The 18,947-nt window shown below is 25.0% G+C and overlaps 1 protein-coding gene across 1 annotated transcript in view; it reads right to left on the bottom strand.

Annotated features, from left to right (window-relative positions):
- The window catches only part of LOC136978534 (muscle-specific protein 300 kDa-like), a 232,983-nt gene that overhangs the window by 149,252 nt on the left and 64,784 nt on the right, over positions 1-18,947 (bottom strand). Inside the window, 15 exon segments of the mRNA XM_067274254.1 lie at positions 1,111-1,437; positions 4,540-4,648; positions 5,567-5,787; positions 5,856-6,017; positions 8,608-8,742; positions 10,529-10,693; positions 10,785-10,934; positions 12,451-12,651; positions 12,742-12,864; positions 13,721-13,882; positions 14,795-14,950; positions 15,769-15,974; positions 17,002-17,098; positions 17,180-17,455; positions 17,536-17,850. Of these exon segments, the coding sequence (XP_067130355.1) occupies positions 1,111-1,437; positions 4,540-4,648; positions 5,567-5,787; positions 5,856-6,017; positions 8,608-8,742; positions 10,529-10,693; positions 10,785-10,934; positions 12,451-12,651; positions 12,742-12,864; positions 13,721-13,882; positions 14,795-14,950; positions 15,769-15,974; positions 17,002-17,098; positions 17,180-17,455; positions 17,536-17,850 (2,805 nt within the window).

Here is an 18,947-nt window from a genome sequence, read left to right on the forward strand (position 1 = left end):
TCAAGGAAAAATCCCCAGCTTTCCCTCTTGACAGCCCAACACTGGTTACAGATGTGGAATTCACAATAAACTTTAACCTTAATGTGGTATTGTGTGAAAGAGGTAGTGTGGTCACCACATGGTATGAAAGACAAACAAAATAAGGGTACTTATTTTAAAATTTATATACAACCAATATCTACACATATATACAAAGAAAAAGTTTATGAGGTACAGAGTCCTGCTTACACCTGGAACTAGCCACGTTACAAATGCGAGTTCGGATGCTGAATACACTGCACAAAACTTCGTCACAAAAGTTCAACACCAAAATTTATCAGAAAATTCAAATATACTCCTCTGGAGACGTCGCTCACCAGTAGGTTAATCATTTTATCACATTTAATCAAAAGTTTCATGGTTATTGCCTTCAATGGACACAGATTCTATCTTTGTCTTACAACTACTAATGACACACAGTTGTAAAACTGTTGCACAAAACCAAAAACTTAAACTTAACTCAGCTCCACATGAGGGAAAAAGCCTCGTCGCAACTTCATGCTCCCTTAAGTACCTCCCCTTAGTGCGTCAGTGTTGCCAGTTCAAACACAAAAACAAAGAAAAAAGAAAAATAAAACATATACAGTATTTGAATAGTCCAAAACATAGCTGACATTCTTGCAGCAGGACAGAGATTACTACAGTATAAACAACCTATTCAAAATTGTAACTGTGTAAATTATTGTATCATATTTCTGTTTGTGTTACATTTTTAGAATTATTATTCAGTTTTCATTTAATGACCCTTGTGTCTACATGCATCAACACATGCAAAATGTAATTTTAAAAAATAAACCCATACCCCAAATGGATTTTAAACAATAGACCCACAGTGGGTCTATTCAAGTGCTTATGGTATCACATAAATTTACATTAGGAAGATAATAAATTATTAGATAAATCTTTTATTAACTATTTAAACTATTAGGATATGGAGAAAATTAAAAAATTAGCAAAAAGTTGAAACTAAAATTTCAATCAGTTATTACAGATACACAGAAATCACAATATAAAATTATGGACAATATTATAAATAATTGTATCACAATATAAAGAATTCAGTACTCTTACCTTCTGTTGTTCAATAGCATCTTGTAAATTCTTCCTGTTATCATATTGAACTTTTTCAATGCTATCTGTTGCTTCTTGTATTTGATGTAGCCATTTAGTTACTTCTTGTACTTCTTCACGATAGATGAAACATTTATAAACAGTCTCCGTAACTACTACTGTTGCTTCAATTTCAGGAATAAGTGTTTTATAGCGAGCAGTTAATGCATCTAATCTTTGTTTTTCTTCTTTGGTTTCAGTTTTAGATAATTTAGATGATAAAATATTAAATTCCTTCATCAGCCAATTCAGATCTTCTTGATGACTGTCTACTTCATTGCAGATTTCCTTTGATAAAAGCATTTTTAATTCAAAGAATCTAATCTCATACAACTATTATAGTAAAAATAAGATTGATTTTAAACACATATACAAAATTATTCTGGTTTTTTTTTTTTTTCATTCAGATGTTATCTAAACATTATTATAGCAACTTCTACATATTCTCAAAGATACAGAAAGACAATTAATGACTGATATAACCAAATGACATTTAGTAACATTGGCTACACACTGGTAATAATAAAACTGGCATTAAGTTGATAAAATTCTATGTACTCCTGCAATATAAACTAAAAAAATATTAATTTTTCCAGTCTGCTGAGTCCAATTCATGTAAAATTTTGTTAAATTTATTATTTTCTTTTTTATAAATTTTCTTTAAAATTATTTTTGAAGGCATCATAATTTTCTGCTAACTAAAAGAATATTTTAGCTTATTATAGAAACATCTATGGTAATATTTGATGACTAAAAATTACTCTGAAAATAAATACTTATTTTATTTGGTTTCTGAACACAGATTAAATAAAATTTTAATAAATTCTTTATCATTATAAGACATTGTTTCACGTTATGATCATATTGTCCAATTCATTAGCAAGAAACTAATCTAGTAATTTTCATAGCAATACTATTTACAACAGAATCGCATTATATTAGTTGCTTCTTGTCCTTATTGTATAAGTATTATTAAAATGTCCACAAGAACCTTGCTTTACAAATTTGTTCACAGAATCATAATCACATTATAATTTTCATGGAAATCAAGATTTTATCTATGAAAGTTTAATAGTCGATAGTTCATAATTATTCACATACACAACTTACATATACAAATACTTTAACATATGTAAGATATTTAGTATTTTAACTTGCTTAATTTAGATAAATTGGATAACAAATTGTTAAAAATTTTCCAAATAAATATTTATAGGAACAAAATTGTCTGAATTCATTTGCATAGTAATGAATTAATTGAAAAATGTGATATATTTATTATATATAGTAACAATAAGTAATAATAGACCAACAAATCAGTTTTCTTGACACCAAAATATGAATATAGTCATGTTAATTTTCTACAAGACAATTGTATAGATGGAAATATATGTTTTACTTTCTTTTTATGTGATATTTGGCATGAGGTTCAAGCTGTATTGAATTTTATACTCGTACAATACCATTCTTCTATATTACTTGTAATTAATGTTTGTTATATTATTCATCTGCATTAATAAAAATTTAATATACATTCTTTATTTACAGTTCTTCAGATTTTTCCTCTTGATAATCTATTTATTTGGTGTTTTAGAAACAAAAATCTTGACAATTTTTGATCTCAGTTAATTATTTTCTAATTAATTTCTAAAAAAAATTGAAATATTCCAATTTTTAAGAATAACATCTGACTGAAAGTTTTTTGAAGATATCATTATTCAATAAAATAAAATTTTACTAATTAAAAATGTATATAATTAGGTACAGGACTTAAAATTTAATCAGATATTTATCTCATATAATTTTTGGATCTTTAAAATTTTGAACATATATTATATATCAAAACTGCAGATTAGATTATAATAATGAAATTGACTGATCATCATTAAGGATATTCACAATTTATAGTTTTCTCAAAAGTAGCAAAAGTATCATTTTTCTTCATCCCTATTTTCATTAGTACAGGTTCTATGGCAAAAGCCAATAGCTTAATGAAAAGTTGCCTCAAAACAATGTTTGCTGAATGTCAAAATCTGCCAACAGTGAACACTGGCATAATGAGGGGGGCAAGGGGGATGTATCATGCCTTGGGCGCCACTCACAGAAGAGCGCCCAAATGGTCTCCAAGACAAACTATCTGTTTCTGGAGGGGGGCGCCAATAAAGTGTCGTGCCCCAGGCACCAGTTATGTTCCCTACACCACTGACAGTGGGACTGATTGTCATATTTATAACTTGAAAAACTGGCAAAAAGTTATTCTCGTAAAAAACAAAAATACTGACCAATAAAGTATCCAATAAAGATAAAATGAAAATTACAATCTAAAAAATTTTTTTGTTTGATACTTCTATCAAACATTAAATTTCAATATTTTAAATTTTCATCTAAATATCTAAAGATTATTCAATAAAAGTTTTCGATTACTATTCAATATCATTCATTAACTTTATTCCCATATTAAATTCTAGTGAAGATAAGATAAATTTGCTGTTTTATGTCATGTCATTTAGTTGCTGTCGTTATTATTTTTGTTATAAGGTGAGATTGATTACTACATTCATAAAATCATTCAGTCAATTGCGTGTTCATAGATTACAGCTTTTGTACAATTCAGTTCTTCTAAAGGCAAGAAAAATTCACAGTCACAAATACCCTTATTATGATGTTGTTATAATTGTTAACTTTTAAATTTGCCTATTCAAGTTGTTTATTTCTAATTACAAAGTTTTTCTAATAATGTTTCAAAAAATTTAATAAACCAAAAACTACGAGAAAATATCTAGTTAAACTGTCTTAAAATATTCTGTGTGTACAAATTATTTCCATCTAAACAGCTTTCAATGATATACTAATGTGTTTAAAATCAATATTACCTTATAATTAATAAACCAGACACATTGAAAATTAACTGTCTTCTGTTAAGTAAATTAAAATTAGACCAATTTTAAAATAAAATAAAAATTTGCAAATCTGAACAGAAAATATAATTGAAATTAACACTTAAGCATTCACAGCAAAATAAAAATAAAAGAAAATAAAATAAAATAGAAGTCACCAGAAACCACTGAAGGGGAAGCTGCAGAGAAGCTAAATAAATATTTAATTAAACCACTTAAAATAAAATCAGCATTATAATTTCAGATTTATTAAAAAGCATTTAGAATCAGGAAATAAAAAAAGCATTGCATAATATTATAAATAAAAATAAAATTTGTCATAATAAAATATTGTATATTGAAATGTTGCAATTTATTTAAATCATGCAGTTTATAATTAGTTAGCAAAGTCTTCAGCAACAAAATAACAAGGCATGTACATAAATTTAGCATAAAGCATAATAAATAATTTCCAGATTATCAGAAATAATTACAATAATAAAAAAGAGCATACCTCAAACTTTATTTTTAGCATTTCAAATTCAGAAAGAGTTGAGACATCTTTCATCATTGCTGATATATTTTTATCAACTTCATCCATCCATTCTATCATGGCATTGAATCTAAATTTTAACAATAATTTTAAAAAGGTGGTTATTAACAATATTTAAATAATATATAATTTAAGCAAAATGTATTTATTTACTTAAAATAAAATGATTTTGAAAGAAACAATTTTTACTTTCCTGGCTCTGTTATATATAATAGAGGGAAAGTATGGCCTCTCAAAATTTTTACATTTTTGGACTCGGGGAACCTTGGAACATTTGGAAATGTGAAAAATGCAGAGGTTTTTTCTGTATTTATGAGTGTTAGTGTGTGCATGTGTATTTATCCTTTTTGAAGCTTAATAACTCCTGTGCTTTTTGTTGAAAATTTCTGAAGTTTTGCAGGAAGGTTTGTGTATTAGGGAGATCAATGCTATTAAATTTTGGTGGTTAAAGGTTGAGGGGTGGAGAGATAAAGGGGTCATGTGTCATATCTCGAGTAGAGTCGACTTAAAGACAATTTTCCATGTTATTAGCATTTACAATTTTTCATAAAATGCATCCCTACCCTCAAAATTAAGCTTTTTACAATTTTATAATAATTAAAAATATAAAGTTTTCAAAATAAAATATAACAGATGATGCCACACACCCAGTTTTAAATGTTGCTGTGATAGTTAAGCAACTTATTGCTGAACTTTTTACTTTCATAAATACTTTTTATCAACATAAAATTATTTTTAAAAAATTTAATATTAAAAAAATAATTCATACTTTAAGAATAGAAACAAAATTTTGTTAAATAAATTTAAATTTTATTTTTTATCCCTATTTAAATCTTAATATAAGAAAATATATAACTTGATATTTTGTAATAAAAATTTATTTTAGTTAAAATAAATAATTTGTTTAAAGAAATTGGTTCTATCTACAATAAATCAATATTAATTTCATTTTTTTATAATTATACTATAAACGAACTTATAATTTTACCTTCTACAATATTCTTTCCATTCATCCTTAAATTTAGACAATTTCTGTTGCATCTTATTTACTTCTTCAGTTGCTTCTTTATATTGTTTTTGACACCTTTGTAAAAAGTTATCAAGAATAGAATCTCCAGGAAATGAAATATGATATTTGTTACAAATTCCTTGCAACTCTTCAAGACATTTTTGCATAGAAATAATCGTTGGACCATTATTAAAAAAGTCCTATTACAAATAAATCAAATTACAAAAATGTAATAGTGTGTTAATGAAAAAAAAAGAAAATTATTTACTTTGTTGCGATTTAAAATAGCTTCGTGTTTTTCTCCACGATCGATACACTGCTGTTCGGAAGACAATTCTCTTTGAACTTCTTGTAAATGATGTAAAAATTCTTGCTCCACCAATTTAAATTCTTGTTGTAGAAGATATTGAGAAACACATTTTGTTAATGTCTACAAAATATAAATTATAATATTCATTACTTTCTTCCTATTTCATTTTTTTAATGAAAACTAACATGAAAAAAAATTTCAAAACTGTAAGTAAGATTAAACACCTTTCAAGACTTTATAACTATCTGTACAGCAGTTATCATGTATGTATAATGAAGTTCATATATTTTAATTATTATTTTATCTATTATCTGTTCAGAATAGTTATATTCATTTTAATCATAATAACCATAAAAAAATTGTGAACATTAGAAATTAATTTGAAGATATTACTTTATAAAACAAAAAAATATTTATGCAAATTTATGGTTTTTGAAGTAGATTAAATCAATCTTTATTATTAGTGTAGCTTTAGAATATAAAGTTAAAATATGTTTTTGAAAAACTCAATATAATATAATTTATTGAAAAAGTATTAAAATTCTAAACAGAGATAAAAGTGTAGCATATATAAAATAATTTATTTTTATATTATTTTTTATCTAGCATATAAAAATAAAAAACTGATGTTTAAAAAATTTTAAAAAAGCAAAATAAAATAAGTAAAATTTAAAAAAGTTTAATATGTTATACAAAAAATATAATTGTATTTTAAATTTATTTTATACTGTTAAATATCACTTAACAGTTTAAAACAAGATAGTTACAATTTAAAATCTATTTTCATTCATAGTTTTCAAAAGCAAGACGTTTACAAATTTCAAATCAAAAAGCATTATTATAAAATAAATAATGATATTTGTGATCTATTTTATATTTTTAAATTTATATTTTATAAATATTTTTATTCTAAGAATAAACAAATACAATCAGAAAATTAATAAAAATGTCATATTCGCGTAACACGATTACTATAATTTTAACGAATTTTCTAAAATGGTAAGTTATATCACTATTTTATGATATAACTTATATATAAATGAATACTGGTTCTTATATAAACAGCATTAAATAATTTATTATAATTGGGCTAAAATTTGAAAACATTCTCATTCATAGGGTTTCTCATTTCCCGGTCTTTTGCTTGTCCCAGGATTCCGGGATAAAAGTGAACTGTTTCCTGGGATCCCAGGATAAAATTAATTATTTTTAAGATAAACAAAATATCTTGAAATCAAATGATATAATTATTTTTCATTTTTTAAAGTAATTTAATATGTTTTGCAACCTCCAAAATCACATGAATAATGCTGTGTAAGGTATATATTAAAAATTACCTTTGGATTAGATAGAAATTTTCACAAATAAAAAAAAATTTATTAAAGTTTGCTGGAAACTGCATACAACAACAGCAAAATGATTTGAATTGAGTTTAAAATTTAAAGAATAAAATGAACTTAGATCAAACTTCTAAGTTACAAGATAATTTTCAATATTTAAATAAAACATAATACAAATTATTATTGTAAATTTTTATAATAAGATTTTAAAAAGCAAAGATGGTCAATATTCCGATCAGTCAATCTGATTTTTATTTTAGTAATGAAAAGTCTTGCTGCCGAAAATGCCCTTTCCAATTCAATTGCTGTGAGTAGAATTATTTTTAATGCATTTAAGAAAAGACAGATGTTGTGTTTTTTCACCTGTAGCCTGAAAGATTTCTAGTTCATTTTCAAGATTGAAGTACTTCTTTTGCTTTCTAGTATTCTTGATTTGTCTTTCTTGGCTGTGGCTGCTTTAATAGCGGCATCAAGCTTATATCCTGATAATTTGGCTGTTCATTTGGCATTAATAATCAGGTTTATGAAGAAGACTTCATACTTGCAGACTTTGTACTCATTAGTATTCTTGCCCAACTTGTGCAACCTGACATAATGCAATTATTGAAGCTACTGGGCATGGTTAAAATTAAGACAGCATAAGCCCAATTATTCCATATATTACATGTTCTGACAAGTAAAGAATTTTCAGAGTTGTGTCACAAATAGGTTACATATTGATTATTGACAATCTGTGACGATGCCATAATAAGGAAAAATTTTAAAAAACTAATAAGTAGGTTTAAAATTAATAAATACAAATGTATTCTGACAGTTTATGAGTTAATTATACTTTCTATTTGCAAAATTTCCTCAACCTTAACATAAAATAAGAAAAAAGTGACTTTTAAGAAATTTGTGGGATTTCCTGAGATGAGAAGAATTTCCTGGGATATTTTTCAAGTTAAAAAAACAGCCGGGATCCCAGGATCCCATTTGAGAAACCCTATTGTAGAACCCTGTCTGTCTGTCTTTCCTTAATCATAAGAATGGTGTTAGATAAATGAAATTCAAGACCAAATATGGAAAGCTTAGGGACAGGAGGCCCAATTAACTATATATGAACTTCTGATGCAAACCAGAAGTCACATTATTTCAATTAAAAAATTTTTTACTGAAAGGAGCTAGACTTGCACGATTCCATTGCTAATGGAAAGGTATAATATGCAGGGACAAGCCACAACTAAATAATTTGAAGTGAAGAGGATATACTTTAAATTAAATAAATTAAAAATATGATTAAAAATTGTAACCTGGCATTGTGACAATGTCACAATAAATAATTGATTGTTTGTTTTATATTTTAGTAAAAAACTGATGAATATTCCTACCTTCCACCTTTCTTGTAAATTATTAACAGTTTCAATAACAGAAGATTTTGCATTATCAGGAAGTGTAGCAAGAACATCTTCACTGGCAGTAATAAAGCTTTTCAAGAGATTTCCATCTGCATTTTCCAAAAAGGCCTAAAAGTAAATTTTTTAGTAAAGAGAATTTCAGATATATTTCATAGTAATTGAAAATATTGCATTATATATATTTCTAATTTTAAATTACTTGTTACACAACTAATTACTTGTAACTCTAATATAAATATATAATATCCATGCAGAGAGTAAAAAAAAATTATTTAATTTATAAAACAAAATAGAAAAATTTTAAATGTTTAAATTATTTTATTGAATATAATAAAATTTATTTGTAAAATAATTAGATTAAATGAAAAATGATAACATTTTGATTTAGAAATTAATTAAAAAATTATATGTAAAGACAATAACAACTTAAAAGGTTATTTTAAGTTACTGTTGTTGTTATTACTATTATTAATTATATATGTACAGTTATTTAAAAAAATGCATTGATTGATGCTTCTCTTGAAGTAAATATAATCAAACTCCATTAATACACAGTGGAAGGTATTTAAAAATTGACACTTTGTATTATTGAAGTTTGTATTAAACAAACTTTATGATAAATTGAAAAAGCCAAAATTTCTCTTAGTTATTTCATTATATTTTATCTTATTTCAATGTGCTTAAACAAATAAATAAACTTATGCATCGCTCCAAACATACTTCATTGAGATACAGGGAGTCTGAAGAAAGAATCAATGTTCACTTTTTGCCATCAATTAGAGTCAGTAGAGTGATAATTAAAGCTACTAGATATAACAGGCAAACCTAGCTGCCAAAATCAAATCCCAGAACTGGATATATAAATAATTTTACAAATTTAAAAATAACTTATTTGCTTAAATTTCAATAAAAACAGTTTGTTTTTAACTTTAAAACAACTAAAAATAAAATCTATTTCTTAAAACTACAGATTTTTATTTGAAAATTTCCCAATCCTATTAACTTCCAATTTCCATTGCATACACATCAACTGTCTTAACTAATCATTAGGCATTGTCACATCATGAAAAGCAACAAATATAAAAGAGAATAAATTTTTAAATTGAAGTTAACATTGTTAATGTGATTCATGCCCTTGGTCATGATGTGGCTTGTGTGTTTCCAATTTGGTTCAGGGACTTCAGGGATTGCATTAAATGACATAATGTAATCTTTATTGAATTTGTGGAACCACGATATGCTTTGTATTATGTATGAACTGATATTTTGTATTAATAAAACTTCTTAACCTTGTCTAAGAGACTACAACACTACTTTGCATTAATACAGATTTTGCATAAACCAATAATATAACAACAAGGTTTGACTGTATTTAAATAAATAATTTTAATTTCCTCCTCACTTAAATTAATCAAAAATCAATAAATAAATTAAATGACAAGATATCTTAATCAATTAAAAACAAGTCATAAAAATTTTCTGTCAAAAGACTTTCTGGCAAAATTCAAAAATTAAAAGTTAGATATTAAAAAACAAACATTGATTTACATAATTTCTTCAGACTTTTACAGTTACAATAGTCTAGGAAACAATTTCCTATTAAACAATTATTTGAATTCAATGATTTTTTGTTTTATTTTAAAGAAAAAAATATAAAAATTTATCAACTTGGTCCTGACTGAACTATCAACAAAGCTATGTATATTTAAGGAATAATTTATATTAGAACTGTAGAGAAATCATATTCTTAATTTTAAATATGCATGTTTAAAGTATGAATATAAAGATTATAAAAATCATTAACATTAGCATTAACCAGCAACCATCAGAGAATTTTTATAGGAATTTGTAATATTCATTCTTAAAAAATTTTATAATGTAAAAAGGTATTTACCTTTCTAGTTTCAAGACGATGATGATCCGTTATAGGTTCATTAATTATATTTTCAGCATTATCGAGCCATTGTTTTAAAGCTCTTTCCTTATCATAATATTTCTGCCATCTACATCCAGCTTCTTTCATTGCATCTTCCCATTGCTGTGATAGAGCTACACAACTCTATTTAAAGTACATAATTTAATTAAATGAATATGTTGATGTAACTAATTTATGAATTAATTTTATTGGAATAACTCATTTAAATAATTACCTCAAACCTAGTACTTAGTGCTGTCATTTGCTGCTGTAAATGAGATGTATCAATTCCACCAGATCTCGTGGCTTGTTCTACAATATCAGAAATGATTTTCCTTTTTGTCTCAATCATATTTTTATAATAAGTAGTTTTGGAAAAGAATGTCTGAAAAAGTTTTAAATAATTTCATAAATCATCAAAAAATTTTAAGAAGTTAATCATAAATTTTATTGACAACAAATTTCATTTACAAGTAATTAAACTATATTTGATTTGTGTTATTCTATCATATTTTTAAACATATTTCCTACAGAAAATAATTCAGTCTTTTCTCATTCTGTTATTATTCAATACACTACATTCTTTCAAAATTTATTTCTTCTTTACACTTTTCTGTGGAAATATAACTTACTACATAAAGTACATTATCATTAATAATATACTTCTATATTTAATAAAAAAGTTTTTTGGTGGAACAATTAGTTTTTATTAAATGTATAATTTTTATAAATGTCTATGCCGCTGCCATAGGAAAGATTGTAACATTTTGCATGTCGAGGTGGACCAGAAGACTCCAAATAAAGGTCAACTCTGCCATGAAATTGTTATTTCCTGATGGTGTATGAAGGGACACTTTTACAGTTCGTCCACTGAAAATTTTCTGTAAATTTTCTAAGTTTATTCTATATTATTATCCATAATAATAGATCTTTTTATGATAATATTACAAGTAACATGAAAATTATTTACAAGAATAAAGTTTTATAGTAACAAGTAGAAACTTGAGATATCATCAAACATTTGATAATCAATTTTAGAAACCATAAATTTTACATATTTATCATTTTCATATTTAACAATGTTATGTCATTAATATAATCATTACATTCCAGAAAGATTGAATGTGATGTAAATCTTTTATACATTAAAATGTATATTGTGATTTTGAATATTATTGAAAATTTAACAATTTACCTATAACATAATTTGAAATCTATATCTAAACAGGTTTGCAATTTTTCTACACAGAAAATTATAATATAGCAGAGTATAGCTATATGTTTTAGCAATTTACATCTAGTTTACTAATGGTTTTTTTACTATGTATAAGTAAACTGATGAGTCTTTTCAGCATATTTGTATTTATGTGCATTAAAAATAAAAATAATGATAATAAAAATAACATTTTTGATTTAATATTTGAATAACTTTTTAAATTCTTTGGAATAAGATTATTTTTTAAAAATTAAGTCATATTAATAAAAAAAATGTTAGAGTTCAAATCTTTTCACAATGTGGTGTCATAATACCACTTTTGTTAAGTTATAAATCATTTGTCTTAAATTTCTTTCGTCTCTATCTTTACGATACAAAGAGCAAATTATATAACTGTACATGTACTTTGTCACGTGTGTATACCTTCTATGGGAAAGTCTGTTTGTTCATTAATAAATAAGCGTAAATCAACGACCTGCTTATTATCTGCTATAACAGAAAATTCTTGCAATTATTATTATTTTAAATGCTAAATTCCTGAACTTTTTGTTATACAAGTTTATTTAAATATTTGATCTTGAAAAACAATGACTAAATATTCCATGGACACTAGTTCTAAATATATGATTGTCAACTGCATTTATTTAATTTTAAATACTTGCAGATTAACACAAAAATTAAATACCTTATGTTTTCCTAACTGTGTTGCAATTTGTTGTTGAGAATCAGGAATAACATATGTAGATATTAAATTCTCTGCTTCATTTAACCATAAATAAATTTCATTTATTCCACTTTCCCAAGCATTCTGAGAATTTAAAATTTGCTGAATAGCTTGTAGACGAGATGAGATTTTTGCTTTAATTGTTACAATGTGTTCTTTTTCCTGAAAATTAAATCTAAATCAGTAATCAGTATTTTAAAATATATATATATATATATATAAATATATATAATTCAAATGTATAAATGAAACCTTTTTCAATAAATTCATCAAGGTTTGCACTTTTGGTTGTGGCATTGTGCGTATAATTGTTTGAACTTTTGTTGTTATGTTGTTATATAAAATATCACAGTTTTCTGCCTCTTTCTGTAAATTCTGTGAATAAAAATATTTTCAATTAAATTAATAATTGTAAAATTAAAATTACATTTTTATAACTAGGCAAAATCAGTAAATGACTTTTGAGTATCATAATCATTAGAAAATTTACTTGATACTAAGTTCTGGCTAAAAAGTATCATTTATTTTTTTTAAAATAACAAATTTCTTTCATATGCACCTAATGTTAAAAAATTTATATAGATACCAAATAATTTTGATTTATTTATATATTTAAGTCATATTACATAATTTGAAGAATTGCTCATGTTGCTTCATGACATGTAGAAAGCAAGAAACAAAGTTCATTTATTGCTTTCTACATATCAAGAAGCATGATGAGCAATTCTCCAAATTGCAATAAGTGAAAAGTTGAATCACGATGAGGCTGTATTGAAGGAAAGCACTGTACTTCTCAATTGGAAAAACCCAGTGTTTTCAATCAAACATTAGATGCTAGTCTGAATGATGAGTTGAGATATGCCAAGATATCTCCTAATATTGAAGTATGAACAATGTTCTTATAAAGGTAAAGGGCAGCAAAGAGTTAAGAATATAGAGACACAGTATGTGAAGGAACATTGAAAAGAATGAAGATTGCAAGAGGCAGAAGTACAAGAGCATCTGTGCTAAAAAGTAAAAGAAGTAGCAAGAAGAAAAAATCTAAAAAGTTTGAATCCATCAAAATTGTTTAAAAGAAAAAAAAAAGTAACTGTTAAAATATCAACCATACATGCTAAATCATTAAATGTTAAAATATATTTAACATTTAACAATTCATAAAATATAACTGAAAAGTGATAGATGTTTTTACTGATTTAAAATATATAAATTTGATAAAATGTATAAATACCTTCAATTCTGTAAAGTATTTATTTAATTCAGATGGTGTACATGGTACTGTTGTTCCTAAAATTAATTCAATTGCTTGCAGTTTTTGCTGCAATTCTTCCAATTCTCTCTGAAATTTTCTGCGTACCAAAAGTGTTTCGCCAGCATTCACATATTCTTTAACCTTAAAAATTCATACAGTTTACATATTTAATAAAATAATAAATAAAGAAGTAAAATAGTCAATGGACTAAAAGACACAATTATAATTTATTTATGATTTAAATAATCTTTAATTTAATAATCAATAAATTTTAAAAAGATCAATAAAACTTAATTAATTTTTATAAAATCACATAAATTCATATTTTGAAAATAGAATTTCAAAATTTTTAATCAATTAACAGCCCTAATTTTTTATACATAATCAAGTAGAAAAATAATCAATCGTCTTTAAGATGTTTATTTTTCAAGTTGAAACATAAACATCTTATGATTTATACAAATAAGATACATTCAACATGTTTTAGTAATCAACAGAGCAATATAAATAAAAATTGAGTTCTATTAAAAATTATTCACATTCAGAAAATAATAGGATATTAAATTCTGTTGAGATCAGTTGTGCATCAAAACTGGTAAATTCTGTGCATTATCATCATAATATCAAACATTATGCTAAAAACTTTTTGAGTTAGACTAATTAAATCAAAGGTTCTTAAATCAGATTACATACAGACATGTTGTCACTTATTACCTATAGTCCAAAATTGTTGTAGATTATTATTTAATTTAAATAAAATTCTAACACATTGGATTTTCAATGTAACACTTTGTACTTAGTTGTCTGAGTTGCAATACTGTTTCAAAATTATTATATTATTTGCATATTTTATTCACATATATATTGAAGCTATGAATATTTTTCATCTAATTCATATATATTTACATTAAATAAAATTTCCATACTTTCATCTATAAATTATTAAACTAATTTTAATATACATCATATTATAAATGTGATTTATGTGAGGTAGATTTATGATTATGATATACTCTTTCTTCTTATTACATAAACTAAGCCTGTAGTACTTACTTTTAAATATAATTTATCCCATCGATTCTTTATCTCACTAATATGCTTTTGGATGTCTCTGGTAATAATGTCTTTGCATACGTGACATAAGTATTCTCCAGACTGTACCAACAATTCCTTTTTATTTTGCCATGAAGAGAAATCTTGAAAAAATTCCTTTAATAGAAATTTTTAAACTTATATATAACTGTCTCAATGATGAATAAAAAATTTTTCTGCTTTTTAAATCAAATTTTATTTCATAATTATAGAAAATTTTATTGAACATTATTTCTAATTATAAAATGTATTTCAGAAACAGTATTAAATGCTAATTATAGTAAAGTTACATTAATTTATTGTATTATATAATATATATACAAACATTAACAACAAAAGCAAAAATTTATAACCTATTTTCAGTTCTTAAACATTTAATAATAATTTACACTGCTTCCCAGTTATAATGCAAGAATCAGGGGGCAAATTCTGACCCATGTTATTGTTATAAGATAAACTACCCTACGAAAGACGAACAAGAAATTTTCTAATTACTCTCAAATTTACTAATTCTTTAATCAACTAAATTATTTTGTCTAATCTTTTTACTATTGAACACAATAAACTTTACTACGTATGGAACATTTTTGAACATAAAAAAAAAACTGATGTGAAATAAATTGATCAACAAAGAATTCCATTGTGCAACAGAAATTTTTTGTGTGTGGTATATATTTAAACTGTAAGCATAATTTAAGTAAGAACTACTCACATGCATCTGCTCTGGGCCTTGAACTAGCTCTTTTGTAATGCAAGACCTAGAGCAGTAACATGAAAAGTTTTCTTAGCATTACGTTAAATAAAATGGAAGGAAGAAAGAGCCACAGACAGAAGTCCAAATTACAATATACAAGTAATTGATAGCATTATCAGGGAGCAATGTATTTCAATAAGCTACTTCTAAATAAGGTTCGACTAAAAGTAAATAAACTTACTAATTTTTCATCTTCAGTACTATTTATAATCTTTTCTGCATTATCTAACCAAGAAAGCATTGAAGGCATATTTGCATTATATTGATCCCAATGAGCAAAAGCATCATTTAATTTAGTTCCAACAGAACGAAGCTCCACCGAAAATCTTTTCCATTTCTCATTTATTTCTGACAGAAATTTCTTCATAGTTTCAATTTCTCTGAAATCTACATTTTAAATAACCTTATTAAATTTAAGATTTATAAAAATAAATAATGATTAAACAAAATATAATTATTTGATTTCAATTAAGAGATTAAAAAATGAACAGGTAAAAAATTATTATACAGTAATCAAAGTTTAATTTATATAATTAAACCATGGTAAGCAATTTCTAATTTTAAAGAATCCCATCATTATTGAAGTAATAATATACTAAATGCATTTTTAAAAAATATGATAATTAAAAATTTATTTGTTATTATAGCTGAATTAATGTTAATGGTACTGTACATTGATTAATTAAGCATAAATTTAAATAATGCTAATGTTTCTGATCTAGTTAAGGATCCATCTTTAGGCATGGACCAGTACAGGATTACACAACAGGTGCACATCTAGGGCCTAGTTAAGAAGCCTCAGAAATTACATAGCTAAAAGATAATATGCCTCTGAAAATTTAATGAATATTTAAAAAGTGTATATTATATAATTACTAATTACTAATAATTTGGCAGGAGGCATAAGGCTAAATAAATTACTTAGTAATTATTTAGCCTTATAGCCCTAAAAAGGTATAAAAAATAACCTTACTTTTCACACTAGCAAATAATTTTAATGAATGTACAAAAACTTTCAAATTGTAGTAGGAATGTATCAGGTTGGTGTATTTATACATTCCATTTTTATGTGCTTTAGGTAAAATTTTTTGCTGATGTGAAAATTTTATGTCACTTGTCAAACAGTTTTTATGAGTAGTTTTTAAACCGAATAAAAGAATCTGGCAGTTTGTTTGATAAAAATATTTTATTATGACAGTTCTTCACAATATTAATTGAATAGCACAGATGGCCCAAAAATTTTAAAATGCCATTTGAAATGATGCACCTTGTTTATCCAATCCTTAAATATAATTATTAATATAAGATCTTGTGTATAAAAAATCTGAATACATTTTCATTATATTTGATACATAATTATTATAGATAATTTATAAATTAACATTTTAATAAATTCAATTAATAAGTAAATTACCAAGTGTTCCTCCTTTCTGATAATTATTTGATTCCCTTTTCAGATCTGCAAAATTTTTTTCAAATTCCTGATAAACATTTCTCTTCTCAACAAAATCCTAATATAATAAAAAAAATTACATTTTTAAATTCAATACTTTAAATATATGTAAATTTATATAAAAATTATTTAAATTTACCTTATATTCACTAATCATTTTATCAACTTGAGCTTGATTTCCAAGTTTATTATTCCAGTGTTTTAGTTTTGTTTCAATAGTTGATAAAAGTATCAGTATGCGATATTTGTGATCTTCATATTCTAATTTTGAAAGACGTTGACTAGCTAAATTAGAAACCCTATCTAAACGTTCACTGAGATCTTGCAAATGTTCAGGTAAAACGAATGATGCTTCTGGAGAAACTTTTAGTTGCTTAAATGTTTGTTGAATATTATCTAAATCTCGAAAAAATGACTATAAATTTAAATAAAATATAAATTTTGAATTACATATTTGTTAGTTCCTTTATTTTAATACATTAAAAATTAACTTACTTTATGTTCTTCAAGTTTCATGCTTACAATTTGTGGCATATCTTCTTCTTTTCCTGCAGGAAGCATATCTTTGGATAAATATTGCTCTGCTTGATTCAACCATTCACCAATTTGACCAAGTTTCCCGGGTAGAGAACTGTCTAACTTCCATCTCCATCGCAATAAATCGTTATTGACCCGCTGCCATTTATGTTGTAATAACGACCACTTTTGTTTAAGAGAAATCTCACTGATAACTCCACTGGTAATTTTCTGATAAAGGTTGTTATATAATTCTTTATAGCTCAACTGTTCTCTTTGAAGTTTGAGATATTGCTAAAGTTATAAATTTGAATATAAATGTTAATCCAAATAAAATATAAAAATATACAGTTAGTCTCCAACTTATGACCATCTGTATTTATGGTCGCCAAAATTAGTGTATGGGAACAAATATTTTAAATTTTAACCCATTATCACCATTATTTTTGTCAGAACAGTTCATCATAAGTGGGGGACTACCTGTATAAGGTTCATAAAATTAAAAAATAAATTTTATTAAATAATAATTCATTAATTTTTCTTTTACAGAATAATTAATAAAAAGTCTTCTACACAACACTGTACATTATGATACTTTTCTATAAGTGGATTATCTATTCTTAAATTAAAAACTTCTAAATAATTTATCTTGTTGAATTCAAATCTAACTAAATTATAATTGAATTCTATCATGTTCAACTTAATTCAGACAATTACCATTCTAAAATTATTTTAAAAAATTTAAAAATGCATTTATCATAAATAAATTACAAAGATTTTATATATATAATACAGCAATAATATTTATTTATGTAATTTTTATTATACGTGTCATAGTATCAGAATATATAATAATTTACACAAACAGAAAAATTTTAATTAAATCATTTGGTCAATGTAAATAGTTTGTAGAAAATATCAAAATTTTGAGAATTTTTAAAATAATAATGATTGCAATGCAAATATTAAAATGAACAAAACTTTTTTCGTAAATAAAATAAACAAAATAGTTCAAGAAATGCAAATGTATACATAATACACAAATACAGTTTAATATATTTTGATTAAAACTGTAAATAATTTATCTATTGATCCAAAATTTTGAAAATTCAGCAATTTACTGTAAATGCTCACATAATCAATCATGTAAACAATCCCCTGCTCACTTAAACACCAGGAAGCAATTAAGTGAAATATTTTATTTTAGTACTGTAGTACTGTAAAGAAGGCTTCCATTATGCAATTTTGTCCAGCAAAACATATTTTTAGAGACTAGAAACAACCCACTTACAGACATCAAAATCATGAAACAGAACAAGTAGATCTCATTCATACATGAGTGTGTTTGCACCAGTCGAAAGATGGGTACAATTGCTTAGGGCTAGTTGTCA

Source organism: Centruroides vittatus, unplaced genomic scaffold (genome assembly GCF_030686945.1).
Source record: "Centruroides vittatus isolate TY-2023 unplaced genomic scaffold, ASM3068694v2 contig_546, whole genome shotgun sequence".
NCBI classification, from domain to species: Eukaryota; Metazoa; Arthropoda; class Arachnida; order Scorpiones; family Buthidae; genus Centruroides; species Centruroides vittatus.